General features: G+C 36.7%; 1 protein-coding gene across 2 annotated transcripts in view; it reads left to right on the top strand.

Moving 5' to 3' along the window:
- The window catches only part of ABCB11 (ATP binding cassette subfamily B member 11), a 93,400-nt gene that overhangs the window by 24,957 nt on the left and 42,278 nt on the right, over nucleotides 1–26,165 (top strand). For both annotated transcript variants that reach the window (XM_079131855.1, XM_079131854.1), the window contains 10 exons: nucleotides 1,258–1,345; nucleotides 2,450–2,583; nucleotides 4,411–4,582; nucleotides 7,473–7,597; nucleotides 10,512–10,686; nucleotides 17,299–17,412; nucleotides 20,529–20,639; nucleotides 22,813–22,938; nucleotides 24,337–24,540; nucleotides 25,730–25,900. In XM_079131855.1, the coding sequence (XP_078987981.1) occupies nucleotides 1,258–1,345; nucleotides 2,450–2,583; nucleotides 4,411–4,582; nucleotides 7,473–7,597; nucleotides 10,512–10,686; nucleotides 17,299–17,412; nucleotides 20,529–20,639; nucleotides 22,813–22,938; nucleotides 24,337–24,540; nucleotides 25,730–25,900 (1,420 nt within the window). The remainder of the gene's footprint in view (nucleotides 1–1,257; nucleotides 1,346–2,449; nucleotides 2,584–4,410; nucleotides 4,583–7,472; nucleotides 7,598–10,511; nucleotides 10,687–17,298; nucleotides 17,413–20,528; nucleotides 20,640–22,812; nucleotides 22,939–24,336; nucleotides 24,541–25,729; nucleotides 25,901–26,165) is intronic.

Here is a 26,165-nt window from a genome sequence, read left to right as displayed (position 1 = left end):
TTTTTTTTTGGCAAATGCAGAAAAGTTTTTTTTAAAGGATAAAAGAGATATTTCCCGAGGGCGAAGGGGATCCAGAGCTGGTATCCCTGGGAGTGGGGTTATCTTTTGTTCTCTCGTAGTTTCCAGGTTTCTCTCTTCTCATGTTTCTTCCTCTCATCCTGCCCATGTGGTAAAAATGTGGGAAAGGAGCCTTCCATGGGTGCCTCTTCATATCTGCCCAGAAAGGCAGGACTGGAGGCTTCCAGGGAGTACTTCTTAAAAACTTCCTGCTGGGAGGAACAATTCCCTGGAGGCAGGCAAACTTCCCTGGTGAGAAGGAGGGAAAGGTGTCCTGAGGTATTAGCATTTTATTTTCTTTGGCTTGCCTCTGACCTGATCATCTATCTACACTAGCTGCCTGTCCTTTGTTCTTTCTTCAAAACCTCATCTCACATAACTCTTCCCCTGCATCCCTGTCTGTTGCAGAGCCTAAAAAGTCGTTTCCTAACCCTGATTCTTGCCTGCTATCCTTTTGCTTGGGATCCTTTTGTAAAATTCCTTATTTCCTGAAAGCAATTTTAGAATATTTTTTTCCTCACTTTCCTGCCAATCCAAAACCTTGTGTCATCACATACAGTTCTGCTGGGGAAAAAGCAAAGAGCTTTCTTGCTATTTCCCGCAAGTGTCTTTGGCTTCACCTTTAAAGGACGGGAGCTTCTTGGGCTGTAGTTAGCAGTAGACAGGGCAAATAAAGTGATCGTTTCCCCTACGGAAAGATGACAAGCACATTTTTCACAGTGTCACTCTGTGATGGAGAAATTGAAAAGCTGGCTTTAGGTTCCTACAGGTGGTAATGGTAAGCCTCTTGATTTACTGCACCCTTCTTTCTATGTGTCTTTTTAGACAGTCTGCCAGACTTAAAACCTTTCTCTGCCTATGACTGCTTGTGTATGAGTGAAAGGGACCAAGGAGAAGGGAGCACTGGGTAGCTATTCAGGGACCCCTCTCTTCAAGTAACTGGTGAAGGATCATTTCACACTCTTAGCATCTCTGCCTATAGAAGTGAAGGGAATGCACGTATTTGCTGTGATTGGTACCATGAGATCTCTCTTTGGAGTTTTGCTTGAATTGATAATAATTCTGCATAGATAAAATGCCTTACTTGTATTTAATAGAACTACATAGTACACATATTTAAAATCCTTCTGTACGTACAAATACAACCCTTGGTAACTTCTTCCTACTTTTAAGTCTTAACATTTCCCTCCTCTTTTGAAGGTTGCTGAACATTGAAAGTGAAATGATTGTTTTTGCCAGTTTCTATGCAATGGTTGGTGTTGCAGTCCTTCTCTTAGGATATATCGAGGTTAGTAGCACCTCCATTTTATTTATAGATCAACATCTGGGCTCATCGACATTACATGAAATGCAAAGTGTTGACTTTAGCCTTTAAGCTATTGGAAAACCATAACAAGAGCAGTTCTCTGTTGGGAAGAATGACAGAAAGCGGGTGGGGATGCTTCTCTCAGGGGACAGAATTAGGTGTCCAGAAGGGGAGAGTGGATTTTTGGTTGCAATGTCTGGTTCTCCTTGCCATTCCCTACTTCATTTTCTCTTCTGAGCTCAGAAAAGACAGTTGTGGGTGAGTTTGTAGGGGAGAATTGAGTAACCCGGGGAAAGCCAAGCAAGTGGAGATGAAGGAAAGCGAAGTGTAATTTCTTTTTCTCTTTTCATTGCTAAAGTCTCATCAAACTGCATTCCAACCCAAATTCTGTAAAGGCCAATTAAGTTAGGAAGGTCTAGGATTATTTAACTCTTCTTAAGAAAGAAAACTATTTAATTTTTGCTGCCTTCTGTAGAGAAAAACCCCAATAAATCCCTCTTCTAAATTATTTGAGAATTCCAGATATTATTGGTTGTCAAGAGAATTGTCCTGCTCTAGCCTGGGAGTTTCAATAACATACTTTCTTTCATTAGGAGATATCTATCAGAAGATTAAATTCCTGGCATGTATCATCATTTTTGTTTTACAAGTCCTCAAAACCATTGCCTGAAACCTACATATGAATGCTTCTCAGCAGACCTAACAAGGGAAAAATTCACTTAGAAGTAGCGTGCAAAGCCAGTGATTTTAGAGCACTGATGTCTTGGTTTTTGTGCTGCGAGCCTTATTTTAGTCATGGAGAAAGTGAATCTTGATAGGGCAAAGTCTAAAACTCAAGGGACTGTTTACATGTCAGCATTGGATTCAAACCCAGATCTCTGGCCATGCCCTCCAGAGTTGTTCTGCTCACTTCCACTTATAACAGCAGGTACCAGAACTCGCTCTTTAGGTTCCAAGAAGAGGCATTCTGTGAATTATTCCCCTTCTGTTTTCAACAATTATATGGCAAGTATTATCTTCTGAAAAGAGAAGGAGTTAAATATTTTTAACATTTGCAATGCTAAGCATTCTTTTGTCCATTTTCAGGTGTGCTTTTGGGTGATTGCTGGAGCCCATCAGATTCAGAAAATGAGAAAATTTTACTTTAGGAAAATAATGAGAATGGAAATGGGATGGTTCGACTGCCATGATGTGGGCGAGTTGAATACAAGATTCTCTGAGTAAGCTGCTGCTACAACGGTGTTTTCATAGTCACGTTTTTGATAATAAAACTTGTTTCTACATTAAATAACAATTTATCAGTTAGATGTGATCTATTTACTCTCTTAGGGTAGGCTTTCCTAGGAAGCCTGGCTTTTTCATAGGAAATGTCTTATGAACATGGTTATTAAACACTGAAGCCAGGGAACTGCCATTTAGTTTGTAGGCCCTTGATTAAAATATTAGAAATGAAGTATTATAGAAGAGTTTAAAGAAGTAGGGTTATTTGACCTCAGAAGGAGAATGGAGGGAAGGCTGTTCTAATCTACATACATATGGAAAATACAATTAGAAATAATTATCCTGTGGTGTCTGTGAAGCCAATTTCAATTCCAAAACAATTCCCCAAATAAAACAATTCCAAAAATAGTTTGAGAAGAATTCAAACTGAAAAACCAGATTTAAATCCAGTTTATGGGCTGGGGATGTAGCTCAGGGTAAAGCACTTGCCTAGTATGCAAGAGCCCCTTGGTTCAATCCCTAGTACTGCAAATTGTAATCATCATAACCAGTTTACAACCAAGTATAGCATAGTTTGGATCATTAATGGCCCCCCAGAATTTCTCAGTGAGCCCTGAGTTAGAACTAGTTGAACCCTATGGAATTGAATTGAATTAAACTTTGAGGTTCCATGAAAGACAGTATTCAGAGAAGACAAAGTAGAATGGAAGTTTATGTCCCTAGATTCCAGCACTTGCTTAGTTACTTACTTACTTACCCCTTATTTACTGTGATCTTGAACAGATAGATGTTTAACCTTGTTAGAATGCAATGATCTAATCTCTGGGTATTCCTTAGGTTCTTTCTTGCTTTTAAGTCCCAAACCCTATTTGCTCCATCTAGATAAGAGCTTCAGAGAATGTTCTCAGGCATATGAACTTAATCTAACTGTATTCCACCAATATTCTGAATAACTAGTAGAAGGAATAAGAGGAGCAAACAAATAAATACTCAGAGCTACCACATACTGGTTGCTTATTATTTGAAAGGTACTGTTCTGCATGCCTTACATATATTAGCTAATTTAATTCTCATTATTGGCCACTATTACTATCCCTATTTTATAGATGAGAAAGGGTAACACAAAAAGGGTGAAGACACAAAAAGGGTGAAGTGATTTGCCCCCAAATGGCTTATGTTTAAATTCAGAGTCTGGCTCTTAGCCACTATTCTCTGCTGCCTATAAAAGAATACAGTAACTGCATTCACACAAACACAAAGCATACAGATTAATTAATTATATTGCCATGGAAATACAGGGAGGAAGATACTACTTATTCCTGGGGATTACCTAAAGTTTATGACTGAGGTGGTATGTGAAAAGAACCTTGAGGCTGAGAGGATTTAGCAGACATGAAAGAAGGACTCTTCAGACAGACCAGAGATGTTAGCTGCAAAAAAGAAAGAGACAAATAAGGTAGTTCCAAAATTCTTCATCAATGTCAAGTGGACATCATCTGGGAAATTATGACAAACATTGGCTACGAGCAGAGATGCTTCATCATATCCCAAGGTGCAGCAAATTTTCTAAGACTGGAGAATCTGCCATGCTGCCTGAGGAAAATGGTGGACAGAGACCAGAGTGTTTAGAAAAGAGTGAACGTCAGCGAGACGTGTGAGTTGACCAAATTGTTTCAGTGCAGCAAATTTTCTAAGACTGGAGATTCTGCCATGCTGCCTGAGGAAAATGGTGGACAGAGACCAGAGTGTTTAGAAAAGAGTGAACGTCAGCGAGACGTGTGAGTTGACCAAATTGTTTTAGTGATTCAAGTCTCTCTTGTTTCTAGTGATATTAATAAAATCAATGATGCCATTGGGGAACAAATGGCCATATTCATTCAGCGCATGACCTCAGCCCTCTGTGGGTTCCTGTTAGGATTTTTAAGCGGTTGGAAACTGACTTTGGTTATTATTTCTGTCAGTCCTCTCATTGGGATTGGAGCAGCCATCATTGGTTTGGTAAGAATGTCTTTTTGGAAGACATTTGCATTCACAAACAGCCAAAAATACGAAGCTTTTCTTCTCCTATGTTGTAGTCAATATAATTATCACTATTTTGATTTATTCTGCAACAGCAAATAATATTTCAGAGAGCAGGAATTAATGATATTTTAATAAGATAAATATTATTTTACTAATAGAAAACAACTTTATTTATTCATCATCTACTGTTTGGCAGGTACTATTAGGAGTTTCATATTCATTATCTCTAATTCTTACTACAACTTTATAATGAATGTATTAACTCTTGTTTTAAATATAAGAAAGTGAGATTCTGAGAACTAAAAAGACTTATCTGGGACTGCACAACTGGCAGAGCAGGATTCAAATTCAAGGGAACCTGATGCCAAATCCCCATCTACTCTCCAGTGTGCCTATTGTTCTCTATGTTCTCCTGAGATCAGATGCTTCCCTCAAATGTAACAAATACACCTTGATCAGTAAAGAGCTTATAGAGATTTCTGTAACCACAGCTATGTTTTCCATTCATTTGAGCAGTTTCTAAGAGAGGTTATCTGATCCATTTTGAGTGTTATCTTACTGTCTCTCTTTCTCGGTTCTTGACACTAAGACAAAATGTAAGAGTTTGGGGTCACTTCGGTTAAAAATACTTCCGAGGATTGAGACATTATTATTTCTTACTTATAGAGCATCCACACTGGAAGGTAGTTTGTGGGTTCAGGCACACTAAGAGTTTGCTATCAATGAGAATAGAATTTAAGTGAAAAGCTGCATGACATTTATACATCATTGAGCAAAAGGTAGCCAGCTGCATGATGATATTTTCTAGAAAAATATTCTCATATGACACTGGCTATATTATTTAAAAACTTCACAGCTAATATAGAAAATGGGTTGAAAGTGACAGTAGCAAAGAGCTCACTGCACTTGGTCACCATCTGGTTTTCTTACTAACAAGTTTGTGTAACTCAAGAGAAACATTTAATTCATCAAAACCTGGTTACTCATCTTTGAAATAGGATCATACCTCCCTAAATCATCGTGATGATTTAGGGCATTATTCAAGTAACACACTTAAGCATATTGTCTGGCACAGACTCAATTGCTGAAAAGGTATTTTATTAGTTTTTAAACCCACTGCATCACACAAGCTTTACAACAGTTTTTCCTACCAAACACTTTCCAAATATGCTCCATTTGATTCAACTTGTTTGTTTTTTTTTGTTGTTGTTGTTTAGATACATTTAATCTCTTCCTTCAATCCTGTGATCAACTAATACATACATTCAAATGGATCATATGCCATTTGTTTTAATGTGTTCAGACTAAAAATGTTGTCTGGTTGACTTGGTCATAAACAGACTTGAGATATAGTTTCTTTTGCTGTCTCAGTGCCCGCATTCCAACTTCTCGTAAACGTGCCATGAGTTTGGAATGCTGTTGCTCTGCACGTGTCTCTTCTTGCGTTCATGTCAGTGCATGCTTGTCCTATAAAATTACCCAAGTAACTTCACTAGGTCCAAAGCAAAGGCAAAAGAAGCAGAGATGGGCAATATAAAATGTGCTAGAAATTATTGTAGGTTTTGTATGCTTTTGTCAGATTTTAACAGGATGAGAAACATGAACAATTGTCAGATGTTTCCAAATACACATTTCTTAAGCTGCTGGGCCAATTTATTTATTTATTTATTTTATTCACTTATTTACTTATTTATTTTTTTGTTTTGTGGTGCTGGGGATCAAACCCAGGTCCTTGTGCATGCCAGGCAAGAATTCTCCCACTAAGCTATATCCCCAGTCTCTCCTAGATCAGTTTAATTGAAGATGTCCTGAGGTTAATTAATATTCTATTATAATAAAAACATATCATTCACAACTACTGAATTTCATCATTATTGTGGGACAAATGCATATTTCAGGAATAAATTAGTTAAGGAGTATGATAAAACTACACCATCATTCATAATGACCAAGTGCAAATTTTAATGTTGATGAAAATAGCTTCACTATCCTTACTAATGCTTTTCCAAGTCACAAATTTTTATAAATTGTGAACTGATAAAATAGTAAATATATTGAAAAATATTTTTACTCATTTTGTATTTTAGAATTCTAATATTTGGTTTGATCATACTTTTGCTACTGAAAGTTTGGGAAAACTGTTGGAAAATAAACTCCCTTGGTCTGAGTATTACATATGTTTTTAGCTTTCTGAGTTATTGACTCTTCCACAATGTGTGCTTTTTCTCCATGTTTCTTAATCTGTGGAGGGATTTCTTCGAGGGTTAACTTTTTTTAGGGCTCAATCCAAGTCTAATTTTAGAAAAAGTAAGTTGTCTACTATTAAGCACAGATGCCTTATTATTTCATTTTGCAAAAATATAAAGTATAATTTAGCCCCTATACTTTAGTTAAAATAGTGTAATATTTATCTAAAGTTTTCTTCTCTGGAATTACCTCTTCAATTGTGCCTTTGAACTCTCACTCTGTATTCCAACACACCACACTGCCCACATGGGTTTCTAATCTTTGCTTCTCCTGTTTGTCTATAAATGTGCAATGATTTCTGACTAACAACAATATAATATGACCTGATTTGACTTTGGAACCTAATCAATATAATGACTGAAATACTTTAATGTCCCATTTGGGATTTACTCTGTGAGGGAGTTTTTGACTGAGTCATTTTGATACATCAAAAACCAAACACTCATGGATGAGGCTTAACATCAACCAAACTTGGAACAAATTCCTTCCTCCTGTGTTATGGTGGCAAAGTGGCATATTAAAGCTGTTGTGTGTTTACCTCTGTTAAATGAATCAACAAATGACAACCTGACTTACGCAATAATCTACTCTTTATATTTTCTCTTCTTTTGTTTTTTAGAGCGTGGCCAAGTTTACAGACCTTGAGTTGAAGGCCTATGCCAAAGCAGGGTCTGTGGCTGATGAGGTCATTTCCTCTGTGCGAACTGTGGCTGCTTTTGGTGGTGAGGAAAAAGAGATTGAAAGGTTGGTTTATTAGAATGTCTATTATTTTCCTGAAAATCATCAATCTGCATAGTTGCCTGACTTTTCCTCATTTTGTACAAAATGGCAGATCCATGATCTACACTGACCAAAGGAAACATTTGTTCGACAGGTAGCTGCACAGAATAATTTAGTCAAAGCACAACAAGAAGTTCCAAACCTTAACAATGTCTTTTTTAAAGTGTTGGAGTTGCTTATATTTAGAAAGCTAGTTGAAGTTAGAAATTTATTTTAAGCTCTGATGATATGTCTGCATATAGGTCATTTCTCATGCCATTCTATGTAATGATGTTTGCTGCCATCGAAAAAGCCTATATGAGACACTACGACAGACCCCAGAAACATAAGGAATCATAAAAATCCATATGAACAATTACATGCCAACAAAATGGATAACCTACAAGAAATGGATAAGTTCCTAGAAACATACTGCTTACCAAGATGGAATCATAAATAAATGGGAAACTTGGACAGACCATACTGAGTAAGGAGAAAATCAGTAGTAAAGTCTCCTATCAAAGAAAAGTCCAGGACCTGATGCCTTTATTGTTGAATTCTAGAAAACATTTAAAGAAGGACTAATACCAATCTTTCAAAATTGCTTTCGAGAAATTGAAGAAGAGAGCATCATCAAACTCATTTTATACTGCCAGCATCATTTTGATATCAAAGCCAGACAGGGATATAAGAGAAAAAAAATTACAGGCCAATATCCCTGATGAACTTGGATGCAAAAATTCTCACAAAATATTAGCAAACCAAATTCAATAGTACATTGAAGGATCATTTCCCATGATCAAGTAGAATTTATCCCTCAGATGCAAGGATGGCTCAACATATGCAAATCAATAAAGGTGACCTACTACACTAACAGAATGAAAGACAAACCATACAATCATCTCAATAGATGCTAGAGAGTCATTCAACAAAATCCAACATCTATTCATGATACAAACTCTCAAAAAATGAACCTTAGCACAGTTCAACTATATATTACAATCCCACAGCTAAATCATATTCCATGCATGGTATGAAAACTTTTCCCCTAAGGTCAGTCAGGAACAAGATAAGGATGCCCACTCTTGCTACTTCTGTTAACCAGAGCAATTAGTTAAGAGAAAGAAAGAAAAGACATTTAAATAGAAAGGAAGAAAGGAAAGTGGTCTCTTCTTTCAGATAACATATTACATAGAGAAAACTCTGAAGATGTCACCAAAACACTGTTAAATGTAATCAACAAATACAATAAAGTTTCCAGATACAAACTCAGTATACAAAAGTCAGTAGTGTTTTTGTACCCTAACAATGAACTATCAGAAAAAAGAAATCAAGAAAACAATCTCATTTGTAGTAAGTCCAAAAAATTAAAATACTTAGGAATAGATTTAACCAAGAAGAAGAAAGATCTGTACACTGAAAACTATAAAACATTAATGAAAGAATTAAAGAAAGCACAAATATAAGAAAATATATCCTGTGTTCATGAATTGGGAGAATTGAATATCGCTAAAATCTTCATATTTCCCAAAGTAATTCACAGAATTGATTCAATCCTTATCAAAATTCCAGTGGCATTTTCCAAGGAAATAGAAAAAAAAAATTCTAAAATTCATACATAACCACAAAAGATCCCAGACAGTAAAAACAGAGGTCAGCAAAGGAACAAAGTTGGAGGCATCACCTTTAACTGATCTCAATTCTTGCTGTATTTAATCATCAACACAGAATGGTACGGGCTTATAAACGGACACATGGAGCAATGGAACATATAGAGAGTCCCAAAATAAAGCCACACATTGACTTTCAGTTGAGTTTTGACAGATTCCCAAAATACACAATGACAAAAGGACAGTCTCTTTAATAAATGGCATGAAAAAACTGAATATTCAAATGCAGAAGAATGAAATTATCTCATGCCACATATGAAAATCAACCCAAAATAGTTGAAGGTTTAAATTTAAGACCCAAGACTATGAAACTACTAGAAATAAAACCTAGGTTACATTAAACTAAAAAGCTTCTGCACAGCAGAGGGGGCTAAACCCCTAAGAAAGTGATAATTTACATAATGGAAGAAAATATATGCAAACTATACATCTGACAAAGAGTCGATGTCTAGAATATATAAGGAACTTAAAAACTTCATAGCAAAACAAACAAATGAGAGAGAAAAAAACAGAAAAACACAACTAAAACAAAAAACCCAACTTAAAAGTAGGGATTTCACCAAAGAAAAATACTCTTCTGTGTATTAGTGATGTTCAACACTTAGTAATATTCCTCAAAGAATTAAAAATAGAACTACCGTACGACCCGCTAATTCCACTACTGAGTATGAATTCAAAGGAAATTAAATCTATATGTCAAAGAGACATCTGCACTCCCATGTTCATTGATCACCATTCACAATAGCTAAGAAATAGAAACAGCCAATCCATCAACTGATAAATTGATAAAGAAAATGTGGTACATATATACAAAGGAATACCATTCAGCCAGAAAAAGAACAAAATCCTGTCATTTGTAATGACATGGATAGAATTGAAGATCACTATGTTAAGGCAAATAAGACAGACACAGATAGACAAGTACCACATCATCTCACTCATGTGGATTGTAAAATAAAGTTGATCTCATAGAAGTTGGAAGTAGAAAAGTGGTTACCAGAGGCTGGGAAGAGGAGGGGGGATGGAGAAAAGTTGATCCACTTTACACTGACAGTTTTAAACAGACTTCAAATAATTGCACAGGTTATTGTAGATTTTTTCCCTAAAACTTCTCTGTGTTTGGGGTGGTTCTATAATCATTGAGTAAAACCACTGCATTGTGACCTGTTTTAAACATTATAACTTGAACTACTTCTGCTGCTATTTCCTCAAACATTTTCTCTTCACAGGTATGAGAAAAATCTTGTGTTTGCCCAGCGCTGGGGAATTAGAAAAGGGATAGTGATGGGATTCTTCACTGGATACATGTGGTGTCTCATCTTTTTTTGTTATGCACTGGCTTTCTGGTATGGCTCCAAACTTATCCTGGATGAAGAAGAATACACACCAGGAACTCTTATCCAGGTACTTTGATCTCATTGTTCTAGAGGTAACATTTCCTGCTGGAATCTCAGAAAGGTCCATGGATTAGACATATGGCTCATTCCTTTAGTGTTGGAGGGAGGAAAGATCCATGATCTGACGGAGTCTATCTGCAGAAACAATACTTAGGCATTTGATTGTGAAGAGCTGTTGAGCATTTGAATTGATTAGATCAGTAATTTAAATATTTAAAATGAACTAAAGATTTTATAGCTATAAAATGATGATTTTCTGTCTGAGTCCAAAAGATAATATGGTATGAAAATGTAAAGTCAGTGATTCTCAATTAAAAATTAACAAATCACATGATTTAACTTAATAATACTGCAAGCTATGTGCCTAATGGACGTATTTGTGAAACATAATGAGTTGGTGATGTATAGAGTCAATAATATCCTCAACTGAGCAGACAGTACAAACTTTATTATTCACTTGTGCTGTACCATGCCACCACTAATGCCATAGCCACTTTAATTTTCAGCGTCCTTTCAGTTAATCTTTCAATAAGGAATTATTGAACATCTACTTTATGCCAGAGTCATCCAAAGTTCAGGGGATTCAATAGTGAGCAAAAGAAATGTGTGGGGTTTTCTTCTCTGTGTGTGTGTGTGTGTGTGTGTGTGTGTGTTTAGCTTGATGGGATTTGCATTTTAGTGGGAAAGACAAATGGTAGTTAAATAATCATGTAAGTGCATTATGGCAAATGGCAACATATGCTTCAGAGGACAAGGAATCGTGACAGTGAGTAGCCGGGTGACCAGTGTGGCTGGGGTCAGGGAAGGCTGCCCGTCCTGTTTCCTCTTCCATGGTCTTTCCTCCCTAGCTATGGTCTGCGCTGGCCCACTGGGTTCTCAGCTGAATGGCGCTTTCCCATTTGGGCTTCCGTTCCCATCTAGTCTTTCATTCTCCTTCACGGCATTTGCAGCATTCTTCAGAGCACTTGCCTCACATGGAGCATTTGCATTTATTTACACATGTCCTCGCCCATTTCTGCCCTCAGACAGTAAAGTCTATGAGGTCAGGGAGGTCAAAAATGGAATAATTGTTTCATTTGATCTGTCAGGGAGGTGAGAACTAGCTTCATATAAGATTCTTAAATAATGCCAGGCACAGTGGTACACACCTATAATCTGAGCTATGTGCAGTTTGAGGTGGGAGGGTCGTGAGTTCAAAGCCAATCTGGGCAAAATAGCCAGACCCATCCCAAACAAAAGAAAACAAAACAACAGCAAAAAACAAAACAAACAAACAAAAGAATAAAATAAATAAAATGTTTGGACTGCAGATTCTGGATGGAACAGGTACAATTAAACTACAAAAGATATCAAAATCTTGCATATCAGACATTTATAGATGAAAGCTCATAATTTGAGATCTACCATTTTAATATAAATATATTTTTAAGGAAAATTGAACAGCATTTTGATTTACAAATAGAAATGATTGGGGCTGAGGTGTAGATCAGTGGTATTAAAATGTTTCACAACTTTAAAGGGGGAATATGGAAAGAGTCACTATTCCTTATAATTTAGACATAATTTTGTACTTGAAAAAAGTGAAAATCTGTAAGATATGAAATCTGACTCTAAAGTCCTTTGTCATTATTGATCCAAATACTTCTAAAAGCTCTTGACATTTACCAAACCAGGGATACCCTAGTTGGCTTTAGCCCCAGTTGCTTCTATCTGTTCACTCTGAAGAATGTTGAGTTGATTTGAATGTTTTAATCAACCAACTAATTAACAATTAGGTTAATCTGGTACATTTTGTGATATACAAAATCATTACTGGTTACATGGTAATTGGGCATAAATGGTAAGTAATTCACATGTGACTGTAATTAGTATCATTTATATTTAGACAAAAATCTACTCTGGTCTCTTAGGAAAGGATGAAGGGGGACTGAATGGGGCAAAAGCCCTCTCAAGTCTCAGGTTTCAATGATAAAAATAATAACGGTAATAAAAAGTCACATTCACTCAGTGTGCACACGGTGTCAAGCACTGAGTGAGGTGTTTCATATAATTACCATAGGTAATACAACTTTGTTCTGTAATTGATGTCATACTACTACTTCAAAAATGAAGGGGAGGCCACAAGGTAAAGGAATATGTGCCAAATGGTATAGAGCATGACTTGAAGTCAGGTCTCCATGACTCCAGGGAACCACTCTTTTCCTGCCTCCAGCGGTGGCTTCTAGGGGACCACAGGCCCCCTTTCTCCAGCACAGGCCCCACACATTGTTCTGCAGCAGTCTCTCTTCCCACTGTTCTGTCCAGAGGTTAAAGGGTGTGATATTCAGGGTTAAAACCATTGCTGCTCTGTTGGGATGTTTGTGATGGTCTGGGACACATGCATTGTCCTGCCTCATGTGCACCTCACTTAAGAACCTCTAGAAAGTCACTTGCATGAGACAAACACTTGCAAAGCCAGGATGTGCAAGTGTTTGAACCTTAATTTAAGCCTCTAATGAGAAAATACATTCCTCATGTGAAATCCAGAACGCCACCTGTTTTTATAAAGTGTTTTATTGGGACATAGCCACAGGCATTTATTTTGTATTACCTATTGCTGCTTTTGTACTACGTGGTGAAGTTGAGTAATTGCTTCAGAGCCCATGTGACCTGGCAAACCTGAATTGTATACTATTTGGCCTTTACAGAAGATGTTACCCACCCCAGATCTAGGCACAGGAAGGCTTCCCGTACTGAGATAGTAAGACTTCTGATAATGGTGGTCTTAATCCAATTTAGATCATAAAAACTATTCTGTCTGCTGTCCTTACCACCTTGTAAGTGTGAGATTTTGATATTTTATTTATCACTATCATTCTCATTTATGTGATCCTTGCTGGATTACCTATTTTTATACACGTCATCCCACTTATTTCTCATAACAATCCTGAAAAGTATATATTATCATTACCTCTGAGTTCCAGATAAAGAAATTGGAGTTTGAAATATATAAGTAACCTGCCCCTGGGAGGAAACTTCTGTTGTGAAGGAACAAAGGGAACAAGGACAGATGAAGAGATCATTTGTTCCTGTGTGTAGGGTAGGCAATTGAGGAAGAGAGCATAAATTTAGCCCATCACCTGTGTGGAGCAGCATTGGCCCCATTAATCATTCTGATGTATGGAATGGAGAGGCTCCAGGAGAGGGAAGAAGATGGCTGAGAAGATCCATGGAGCACTGCTCCAACCACAAGGAAGAAACAAGATGGAGAGAGACTGGGGAAGTCTCTGATGTGCTGTGACACAGCTAGTAGGAAGGGTGTGGCCTATGGAAACCTCCATACTTGGATCATTTGATTACCTGAAAAAGCTATATTCACACAGGTGTCAACTTTACCTTGGTAAGAAGGCATGGCCAATGAAAGCTCCTCCAAGTGAGTCATGACTAGTACCCATTCTTTCATTCACAGGAGAGATAGGAGGAGGCTTTTGTTCCTTCTAGAGATTAACTTGAGAAATGGCTTCATTGCCTCCTCCTTATCTTTATGAACACCACTGGTACAAGCCAGTATTACTCTGCTACCAAAACCTGAGAAGCACACAACAGAAGAAGAAAATTGTAGACTAATATTCTTGATCAAGATGCATGCCAAAATCCTCATTAAAATAATTGCAAATTAAATTAAACATCACATTTAAAAGATCTTACACCATGATCAAATTGGTTTCATTTTAGGGATGCAAGCTTGGTTTGACATGCAATCCAATAAATGGAATAAAATACATAAATAGATTCAAGGAAAAAAAATCACATAGTCATCTCAGTAGATGCAGAAAGTCTTTGATAAAATTCAAATCACTTCATGATAAAAACCCTTAATAGATTAGATATGGAAGGATCATTCCTTGACATAATAAAGTCTATATACAACAAATCCATAGCCAATATCACACCCAATGAAGAAAAGCTGAAAATATTTCCTCTAAAACTAGGAACAAGACAAGGCTGTTCAAGACAAGGCTATATCAATTCTTATTTGATATAGCACTGGAAACTTTACCTAGAGTAATTAGGAAGAGAAAAAATAAAAGTGGTATCAGTAGGAAAAGAGAATGTCAAATTAACCCAGTTTGCAGATTATATGATGCTGTACCTAGAAAACCCTGGAGAGTCAACCAATAGTCTCTTAGAATTGATAAAGAAATTTAGCAAAATAGCAGGACACAAAATTAACATCCAAATTTTGCCAGTTTTCTTTGCACTAATAATAAACTCACTGAGAAAGAAATCAGGAAATCCCTGTTGCTTGGGAGGTTAAGGGAGGAGGCACACAAGTTTGAGGTCTCAGCAACTTAGTGAAACCTTGTCTCAAAAACAAAAATAAAAAGAAAGAAGAGTGGTTGAGGATATAAAAGTGATAGAGTGCCTCTGGTATCAATACCCAGTACTGAGAGAAAAAATAAAGAAGAAAGGAAGGTGAAAACAATACCATTTACAATAGCCTAAATCAAAACAAAACAAAACAAAACCTGGGACTAAGCCTTACCTAACAGAGGAGGTGAAAAATCTCTACAATAAAAATTATAAATTACTGAAGAAATAAATTGAAGAAGACAGAAGATAGAAAGACATTCCATGTTCATGGAGTGTGACAATTAAAATGGTTAAAATGGTTATACTGTGAAAAGTGATCTACAAATCCACTGCAATCCCCATTAAGATATCAATAACATCCTTCACACAACTAGGAAAAAAATTCTAAAATTCATATGGAAACACCAAAGACCCATATAGTCAAAGCAATCCTGAGAGAAAAGAACAATGCTGGAGGCATCACAATATCTGATTTCATAATATGCTATAAAGTCTTGTAACAAAACAGCATGTTTTTGGCATAAATATACATGTAGATCAATGGAATAAGAGACTCAGGAATAAAACTACACATCTATAACCATCTGGTCTAAGACAAAGGAACCAAAAACGTGGTCCTGGGAAAGCAACAAATGGTCCTGGAAAAACTGGACATCCACTTGTAGAAGACTGAAACTGTATCTTTACCTCTTACTGTATAAAAATCAACTCAAAATCATCAAAAATCTTAATGTAAGCTGAAAACTTTGAAATTGCTGGAGGAAAACATAAGGGAAACAATTCAATATATTGGTATAGGCAAGGATTTCCTGAATAGAATTCTAATAGCTCAAGAAATAATAGCAAGAATTGACAAATAGGATTACATCAAATTAAAAAAAAATTCTGCACAACAAAAGAGACAATCAACAGAATAAAGAGACACCCTACAGAGTAGGAGAAAAAATGCAGGCTATTCAGGTATCCTGACTATGGAAAGAACTAAAAAAAGAAAAAAAAAAAAATTCAACACCAAGAAGAATCTAATCAGTAAATGGGCAAATAAGCTGACACTTCTCAAAAGAAGTACAAATAGCCAATAAATATATGAAAAAATGCTCAAGATCTTTAGCCATCAGGTAAATGCAAATCCAAATGACATTGACATTCCATCTCCCCCTAGTAATAATGGTTCTTATCAAGAAAACAAAAAATAACAAATGCTGGTGAGGATGAAGGGAACCCTTATATACCATTTAGGGAAATGTAAGTATGGAAAACAGTATGTAGTTTCCTCAAAAACTAAAAATAGAACTACCATATGATCTATGACATGAAAGTAGTAAGGAGACAATCAGGAAAGGGGAAGAGGACCAGGGGGCGCCAGATGAGGCTAAGAGAGATTTATAGGAAGGGTAGATGTGATCAAAGCAAGTATGGAAATTTCATGATGTAACCCATTGTTTTGCACAATTAATATGTATTGATAATTATAATAAAAATTTTAAGTTAAAAAGATTCAACACAGATTGCTATTTGGAAGGAACATCCATGATCAGGTAGCCGTTCCCAAACTTAATGAGATGGTTCAGTTGGCAAGTTAAAGGACAGCTTCCCCAGCTCTACACAGGAATCTAGCCATTCCACCTGAGATGTCGTCAGCAGCAGGCGGGGCTAGGAGTGAGGCAGCATGGTAGTCAAGTGCCTGAATGCAAACACTAATAAGTGTGTGTTATAACCAACGTAAGTGAGGGATCTTTCAAATATGTCTGTTTCCTCTTCTTTTGTAACACTTAAATGAAGTAATAGAGCTAAAGCACTTACAATACACATTGTTATCATTGTTAGCAGAACAGCTGCAGAAGTGACGACAGTTATCCTAGTGACTAGCATACTAGTAACAGTAGTAGGTTGATTTTGCATGAACCATCCTCTAGGACAACCACACTGACCTTAGTGTGTCTGTTATTTAGGTTTCCTTTAACTAGAAAACCATAAGGCTGAGTATGTAACAAATCCAATGATGATACATACTTTGTGTGTATGTGTTGCCTCGGTCCCACATCTTATTTTTCATTCTTTATAGAAGAGTGATTGGAGATGCTTTATAGAACAAAAGCTGTGTCAGGCATTTCCAGGAACCAAAAAGTCATTTAGCTTTCACACTCCTGGAGAAGAATATTTCTGAGAAATCTCTCAGATTCCATGAATGGCTCAAATGGTAAGGGCACACTATTTACAAATTTGCAAAAACACATTAAAAACCATTTCTGTCTTTTTGTTTCAGATTTTCTTCTGTGTCCTAACAGGAGCTTTGAATCTTGGCAATGCATCTTCTTGTTTGGAAGCCTTTGCTGCTGGGCGTGTGGCAGCTGCCAGCATTTTTCAGACAATAGACAGGGTATGTAAGAGCCAAAAGTAAAGCCCAGCAGGAGGTGGGCGGGGCGAAGTGGGGAATGAACCCTAAAGGAATCTCCCCTACATTAAAAAATATGAGGAGCTATCAAAATGCCCTATGTCAGCAATACTTAATTACCATCACCAACTAGACCTGATTTTGAGAAGTGGGAATGCAACAGGGACCTAACACAAATGAGACCCCTGCTTTCATATGCATCCTGGGAGACAAGTGTAAAGAAGTAAGCAATTCAAAGATGAGACAATCAGATGGTGCCACATCCGATGAAGGAAATAGAGTAGGGCAATGGGATGTCGACTAGGGCAGGGAAAGGAATCTCTAAACTGAGTGCATGGGAAGTGAGAGCAGGAAGGAAATTCCTGAAAGCAAGACCCCCAGATGGGCAAGGGCTTGATGAACTCAAGGAGCTGAAAGAAGACGACGTGAATGAAGAGAGTAAAGAGGGGGCAGAGACTGGAGGGATAAGAAAGGGTCTTGGGGATATAGGACTTAAAGATCAAGTTCATAAGATTGGATATTTTGTTAATGTGCCAGGAAGTCTCTACAGGTTTATGAAGGAGCTTGGTAGGCTGGCCAGGATTTTACTGGTTAATCTACAGAAGCAAATTGGAGGTCAAGCCAGGAAGTCCCAATTCAAGAACAGAAGGGAGAAGAAGGCAATATGTTCTTCCTTTCTGAAACAATGCCCTAGGTTTAGTCAGAAGGACTGGGAATAAATGGTGCTTCATGGATCCTCTGAACCATAAGTATTTTTTTTTGTTTTTTATTTTTTTGCCGAACAGAGAGGCTGTCATCGATCTGAGAAAACGGCTCCTTACTTTATTTGCTTTATTTGTGGGGCTTAATATCCTGGGATATAGTGAGATTGTTAGAAAGCCTATAAAAATGATACTTTATTCAACCTCATTTTAGGGTTGTTATATGTTCAAATGAAATAAGGACACTAATGTGATTCTGAAATTATGACTAAAAATTAAGACATTTTTAAAATTATTGTATTATTCTTATTAGAGATCCAAGAAGAAAGTAGATTACATTATACCCCCAAGTAGAACGATGGTGATGAATTTCTGTTACTAGTTGCTAGAAAGGGAAGAAGTTGAACCCGGAGTATTTTGATAGCAGGAGGTTAACAATCCTTAACCAGAATCGTTAAGTTCTAGATTAGACTTTCTACTGACAATAACAGAGGAGAAATTCAGGATATCAATTGAAAGGTGGTAATATTTGAAGACACTGTTGGCCAAGAATTAGTTCTTTGTATTTATTTATTTATATTTGTTGATTCTTTTTAGTTATACATGGTAGTAGAATACATTTTGATAAAATACAAGTGTCGAATATCTTATTCTAATTAGGACCCCATTCTTGTGGATGTACATGATGGTGGGATTCATGTAGGTATTTTCTTATGTAGTTCTAATCCTCCTCTACAAAGAGTCCCATTGGCTCCCATTTTAGTTGACTAGTTGTATGGCCCTAGGCAAGAAACAATCTCTCTCAGATTCTTCCACTTCCTTACCTGAAAAATAGGTACATCATTTGTCTAGCTAGGTTATGATGCCAATTATGTAAGTGAAAAAAACACATTAAAATATCTGCACATCACCTCCCATGATATTTAAGTAATGTGACTAATGTATAATTTAATACATTATAACAAACAATAATAATATTATAAGTTAACTGTGGAGAGCGGTGGCAGAGGATGGGAGAGCAGTGACTGAAATTGAGGGTCTCTGATGACTTCATGGCTATGGCATGCCTGGTGCCTGGGAATGTTCTGTGCAAGGGCACAAGATGCTTAGCTGCTGTGGCAATGCCCTGCATGAGGAGGCTATGTGCAAGAGTCCTATCAACTTTGACCTTGATCTCAGGCACACAGGTCCTGGGAAGTAAGGAATTCTTAAGCTAGACAACCAGCTCTGCTTCTGTGGTTCCTGCCAACTTTACAGTAACTTTAAAAAATGGACTTTCTTGAGAGCTACACATAGCTCCTATCATTGCACTTTGCAACTATGGATTGCAACTGCAGAAAAGCTACATAGATGTCCTAGTTTCTGACTCCAGGAAAAGCCTTAAGGCCAGGAGAAGGAAATTCTGTGCCCAGCTGTCCTCCAGGGTTCCATGTGGCCAACAATGTTACCTTCCTTTGTGTCTTAAGACCAAAAAGGGCATAGGAGGAGACAGACATGATAATTGACTGTAGTTACATAAATTGTTCTTTTTGGGTCTGTGATTTTGAGCATATGAACCAATTACCCCAGACTCTGGCCATGTACTTTGGTTTGCACTTGATGCCTATTTATACTTCCGTTTTATTCCTGTGTGTTCCTTTATTATTTTCCATGCTTCTTTTTGATTTGTATATATCTGTATATGTTATGTATATCCTTTCTTCTATGTGGCAAGATATTTTTCTCACAGTTTTTGCTTATTTTTTAAACTTTATATAGTATCTGTCATTATGCAATAGTGTAATGTTTTGTGTCATTAAAATTTTCCTTTTTCTTTATAAAAAAAAAAAAAAAAGATGTCCTAGTTTCTGTAACTTTCCTGAATACAAGGAATAATGGTTGCATAGTCTTTAACCTGATAATGAGACACATACAAATAAAAATTGCTGGTGTAACTCTTTAGATCTGCATCTCCATCAGAGGGCAGAGCTCCACCTAATCCCAGTTTAATCTTCAAAATCTGTTTGTGAATCTTTATTTTCTAATCCCCCTACACCCCTCCCTGGAACCAAGAGTTTGGCTGTGCTGGTCGTGGCAATTAACAATATAGTAATATAATATATATTAATGTCCCAGTAATTCAATAAATGATATTAATTAAATTAATGAAAAATACATCATTATATTAAGACATCACATTTAGTAATAATATGCAATAATATAATGTCAAAAGTAGTAGGGATTATTTTCATTATTATTCACTATTATTATGTATTGAATGTGCAAACAGTTTTTCTTTAGCATATCTTTGCAGTATTTTACCTGGTGGTTGTTTTGTTTTATGAGTTAACTCAAATTAAAATGGACAGTTTATGCATATAGCATGTATTGTTGCTACATCCCTCCTGAATTCCTCTCCAGAAACCCATCATTGACAGCATGTCAGAAGACGGTTACAAGCTGGATAGAGTCAAGGGTGAAATTGAATTCCATAATGTCACCTTTTACTATCCCTCCAGACCAAAGGTGAAGGTGAGTGCAGGTTTTTTTTTTTTTTTTTTTTTTTTTTTTTTTTTTCCCTGAAAAGGGTAAACCTTTGCTTTTGAGTATTTATTTCCACAGTCACCAATTGCTTGTTTTCCTAGGTCTGACTCAGTTTCCAGTAACTGGGGTCCGAGTAGGTTTCTCTGGAAGTGTTGTTGGGTGTGGTGCCATATCTTAAGCGACACACCACATTCTTTTGTGATAATTGAATTGTGTAAATCCCTGTGGTTGGAACATAGACTCACCACACATTCAGGTTAAGTCAAGTATATGATGCTCTGTTGAAATGAGTGGCAGATCCTGTCATTCTAAGCATATGGTAAACAGGCTATAAGCAATCCCAGCAAGGAGCAGGGTTTCATCACCACCTCCTTACAGACTGCAGAAGGTGGAGCTCTCTGAATGGGTAGGTCAGAGTGGCAAAGGGAACTCACTATGGTTTTTTACATACTATCTGTAAGTTCATCAGGGTCACTGCATTAGTTTTTAGGGGAAGGTACCCTAATGATATTATGCTTGTGTATCTTGTGCTAGATGACTGACTGTCCAGGGCACATGGTGAAGGAAATTTACAGTTTTCTGAAACTACAAAGCAAGATCTTTCAAGATAATCTACTCCCTAGGAAAATTAGAATCCATTCTCCCAAATGAATTGACTTTGAAATGAGACCTATTCCTCATTTTTAACAGAGTATCTCGGGTCTCTTTTTCTTAATAATAGTTCTGTTATCCCTGAAGAACTAAATCCAACTTGCTGGCCTAATATATTCTCATTCTATACACCTATAATGTAGGCATATGAGTAAACATATAAACATAAGTAAATGTATATTCTGTCTTCATATTCGAAGTATATTATCATTATATATTGCATATATACCTAAACATCAAATGTCATATGTTAAAAGTGCTTTTTGTCTTGCTATAATTGTTCTATTTTATTATTTTTTTAAATTATTTATTTTTTAATTTTTTACAGACTGCATTTTGATTCATTGTCACAAATGGGATACATCATTTCATTTCTATGGTTGCACACGATGTAAATTCATACTATTCGTGTAATCATACACGTACATAGGGTAATGATGTTTCATTCCACCATTTTTCATACCCCCCCATTTCCTTCTACATAATCTAAGGTTTCCCCATTCTTCTCTCACTTCCCACACCCCACCCCCACTATATATCATTCTCCACTTATCAGGGAAAACATTCGGCCCTATAAATCACAAAGTAGTATTCACTCACTCAGTAAATATTTAGGAATGAAAGTCTAAAACTTTCTTCATAGTTGGAATCAGCTCATGTTAGCAGCTCAACAAATACTGGTTGAATTGACACAGTGATTTCATTTCTGTTTCATCTTTTATTCTTAATGGCAATAGTTTGCTTTGGTAAAATTTTCTGTTCTTGGGAGCTTACAGGTCCATTACAAGTCAGAAAGTGGAAATATATTTGCAAGATTGACTTTCCAGTGTAAAATGAAGTGAAATTTGGTCACACAGGACCCACAAACTAACTTCACACTATCAATACAAAAATCACCTCTCATTGATAAAATATTCAGCAGATCATTGTGAATGAGCTGCTCATTCTTGACCCCTGATGGCATTTAATCCCTACCTTTCATAGTGCTTGGGGTCTAGAAACACACTCTAAACACTTTTTAGGTCAATGTATCCGAGTACTATGCCCACACACTATACAGTATATGATAGCTTAAAACCTACAAATCAGTTTGTTGTTAATTGTTGGTCAGTAAAGTAGCATTGTATACCTCACTTACTGGGATTTTTTTTTCTTTAACTAATTGGGACAGTCTCCTGGAGGTATCCTAGTAAGTCAGAAGTGTTTTTAAATTAGATTTTGGAACATAATTTTAGAAGTCAGTCTGGCTTAGTTACTTTACCAGTGTTACCATGCATCATTTTACTTGTTGGCTTCAGTTATTAAGTAATTAGTAAATGCTAAAACCTGATTCTAGGCCTGTTTCCTTTTGTTGGTGGTGGATGGGTGTTAAGAGTTGTGCTGTGGTACATAAGTAAACACATATGCACACTCACACACAGTGTTCTCACAGACCATCCTAACCTGTAGCCTTGTTGCCTGATTAGAGCACAGTGATAATCTGAACTTTTTAATTTTCTTTCCTTTCCAGATTTTAAATAACCTCAGCATGGTCATTAAGTCAGGGGAAATGACAGCTTTCGTAGGATCTAGTGGAAGTGGGAAAAGTACGGCACTACAGCTCATTCAGAGATTCTACGACCCCTCTGAAGGCATGGTACGTGTCTTCCAGAAACCTCTCAACACATGGGGAAAGGGAAATGCAAAAGTGGTGCTCTATTGTCAAACTGAGATTGTCCTGGTTCACACATAGATTTAATGACTTCTTACTGAATCGAGAAGAGCAACTCCCTGCACAGTGACAGTATTCAGTGACTAACCAGTTCATTCCATTTGCTCAGTAACTGAGTGAACTGGTATGGCTACTTCTGCAGTGAACTATCTAGTCCACTTCTTTCCTTCTGTTGTAACAAAATTCTTATTGATTCCTTATGATCTCCAAATGCCAAGTATAGGAAAGCTAGTGCAGCTAGAAATGAACAAAGAACAGCCTTTGATTACTGCTTCAAAAGTTGGGTTTAAGAAAACCTTTTCTATATATAATTCCTCAAATGATGTAGTTTCTTTTTCTTCATATTTTATTTGAGCAAACATAGACTGAAACTAAGAAAATAAATAATGTTAATAATCACCACTTGCCACATATTAGATGTTAGGTACTTCATAAAAATGATTTCTTATTTTCACAATGATTCCCAAAACGTACATATCCCCATTTGACAAATGAGGAAGCAGAACCTCAAAAAGATTAGGGATAACCTCAAGTCACTGTGAGGAATGATTAGGCCACAATTTGAACTCAGGTGTGTAGATGCCAAGCACATGCTCTTTATTCTCTGCCTCAAAATTATTCTTGTCAGCATCTCCTTGAGGCTTTGAGAGATACTTGTTTTGACTGTAGGTTAAATGGCTTCAATGCCACTAATTCTCTATCCTGCATATAATGTTGCACTGACAAGGCAGAAATAATAGAATTTTCCTTTTTCACAGACATTTTCTTCTCAGTTGGGTATTCTTTGCTACCTGCCACCATAATGACTCTCTAATATATAGAAATTGTGGTTTTCTGATGTAAGATTTTTACAATTTTCCTATAGTGATTTTGATTTACTCCATTTATATCTTTAGTTGCTCTTGAACAGAAAAGCTTATTTGTTGAATCTGACCAGAAAGTATATAAATAAGATAGGGATTATTCATTTATTTTTTTGTAATTTTGAAGTTCCTTTTTGATCTGAAGTCAAAAGATAATAAAATATTCAAAGTGTGGTGAACAACTCGCTACTCTTTAGTGAGAAATTAGAAACTTATCCATTGCTGGGCAAACTGTGAAATTAAGTAACCTTTGCAACATTTGTGTTTCTACAATGAATTGCCCTATAGCTAAACATGATTTCAATTACACATTGCATCCTAATATAAACAGCCTCGTTTCAAGGGAAATTGTGGCAGTCACAGTCTTGTCAGCCTCTTTTTTCTCCCAAGTGGTCAAGTATCACCTCATGATTCAGGACATGAAGAGTTCCAAGCTGTGTGATGTTCCCATGCTCCCTAGGTGACTCTGGATGGCCATGACATTCGCTCTCTTAACACCCAGTGGCTGAGAAATCAGATTGGGATAGTGGAACAAGAGCCAGTTCTGTTCTCCACCACTATTGCAGAAAATATTCGCTATGGCAGAAAAGAGGCAACAATGGAAGACATAGTCCAAGCTGCCAAGGAGGCCAATGCCTACAACTTCATCATGAACCTGCCACAGGTAGCCTGTCCTCATATGCCAGAAGGAAACTCAAAAGTCATCAAAGGAAAAAGTTAAACAGTAGTGCACACTTTTAAAATTTAGAATCCAAATCATTAAATTCTTTATGCACTTTATTTTTTATTTTTATTTTTTTTTGAGACAGGGTGTCACTGAGTTGCCCAGGCTGAACTTGAGCTTGTGATGCTCCTCCCTTGGTCTCCTGAGGAGCTGGGATTACATGCGTGCCTGGAGTGAATCATTAAATTCTCATTATCATATTTTTGTTTTATGTGTGGAAATGTGCCATAAGTTTTCCCTTCCCTCTGAAAACACATATATTTAAAATCTGCCAAGCTGGGGAATTTTCTTCTGAAACTCTCTGTGCTTTAGATACAATTTCCTCATTCCACATATTAAGAACATGTTTAAAAAAAGGCTAAATTTATCATGTGGCACTACTTGTGCAGTGTTTTCTTGATGTCTACAACTGTTATTATTATTTAGTTTTCTTGCACTTAGCTTAAATATTGTGTCCTTGGAACTACTTCTCACATATTCAAAAATAATTCCTCATACTTCTTCATTCTATACAACAACTTATTACTACAAAGACCACCTCCATATTATTATATTTATATGGATTTTGTCACTGATGGTGTGCTAAGTCAACTCATGTTGCCTAATACTAAGCAAAATAAGAATGACTGCCAGCACCTCAATCTTAGGTTCCATGTAGCAATAGGCATATGACACACTCAGTAACCATTTGATATCCATGGTAACAATCATAAAACTAGTTTGATCTTTCATTCACTGTGTAAAGACAGCTTTAATATTGTGTTTTGCTGTGTTGCCTAATTAAAGAAAGGAGACAAGGATTTGATATGCACTTCACTCCTCCAAGATGGATTTTTAAGGCTGATTTCTTCTTACTTTGGCTGAAAATTTTATTTGAAGTTGAGCTGTAGAAAAACATTTACACAGCTCAATGTATCTGGGAATAAGAGCATAAATCAATTTCTTTATCTCTTGCGCCAATACTGGTTAGGTAATAACCTGTTTGGGGAAGGGGTGTTTTTTTCAGTAAAAGTCAGACCTGTGAAAATTCATACTTGAGGAGGAAGTTAGATGAGACGTTATACTAGGTTACCATCAGGAACCACCACCTAGTTCTTCTTCCTCATGACTGATTTCACCTTTTCCCTAGAAATTTGACACCCTTGTGGGAGAAGGAGGAGGCCAGATGAGTGGTGGCCAGAAACAAAGGGTAGCCATTGCCAGAGCCCTCATCCGAAACCCCAAGATCCTCCTTTTGGACATGGCTACCTCAGCATTGGACAATGAGAGTGAAGCTGTCATACAAGAATCACTGAATAAGGTTTGTGGAAAGTCTGAGTTTATTTTACAGGTTCATGTGGGCATGCTTGTGCGGCTGCAAGAAAGGCAGCTCATGGGGGGAGAGAAAGTGATACTATATGGGACCATGTATTCTGTGTGATCCTTTAGAAAATATTAGCTAACTATAATCTTCCTCATCTTGAAAGACAGTTAGGATTTGGTTCCAAAGACTGTACATGTAAAATTAAAACTCTTGTTAAGATGTTACATGATTTTGAAACCGCTCCCCTTTAAAGCTGTTGATT

This window comes from Sciurus vulgaris (assembly GCF_902686455.1).
Source record: "Sciurus vulgaris genome assembly, chromosome: 3".
Classification (NCBI taxonomy): domain Eukaryota; kingdom Metazoa; phylum Chordata; class Mammalia; order Rodentia; family Sciuridae; genus Sciurus; species Sciurus vulgaris.
The sequence above is the reverse complement of the archived record's forward strand: the minus strand, read 5'-3'. Positions and strand labels throughout refer to the sequence as shown.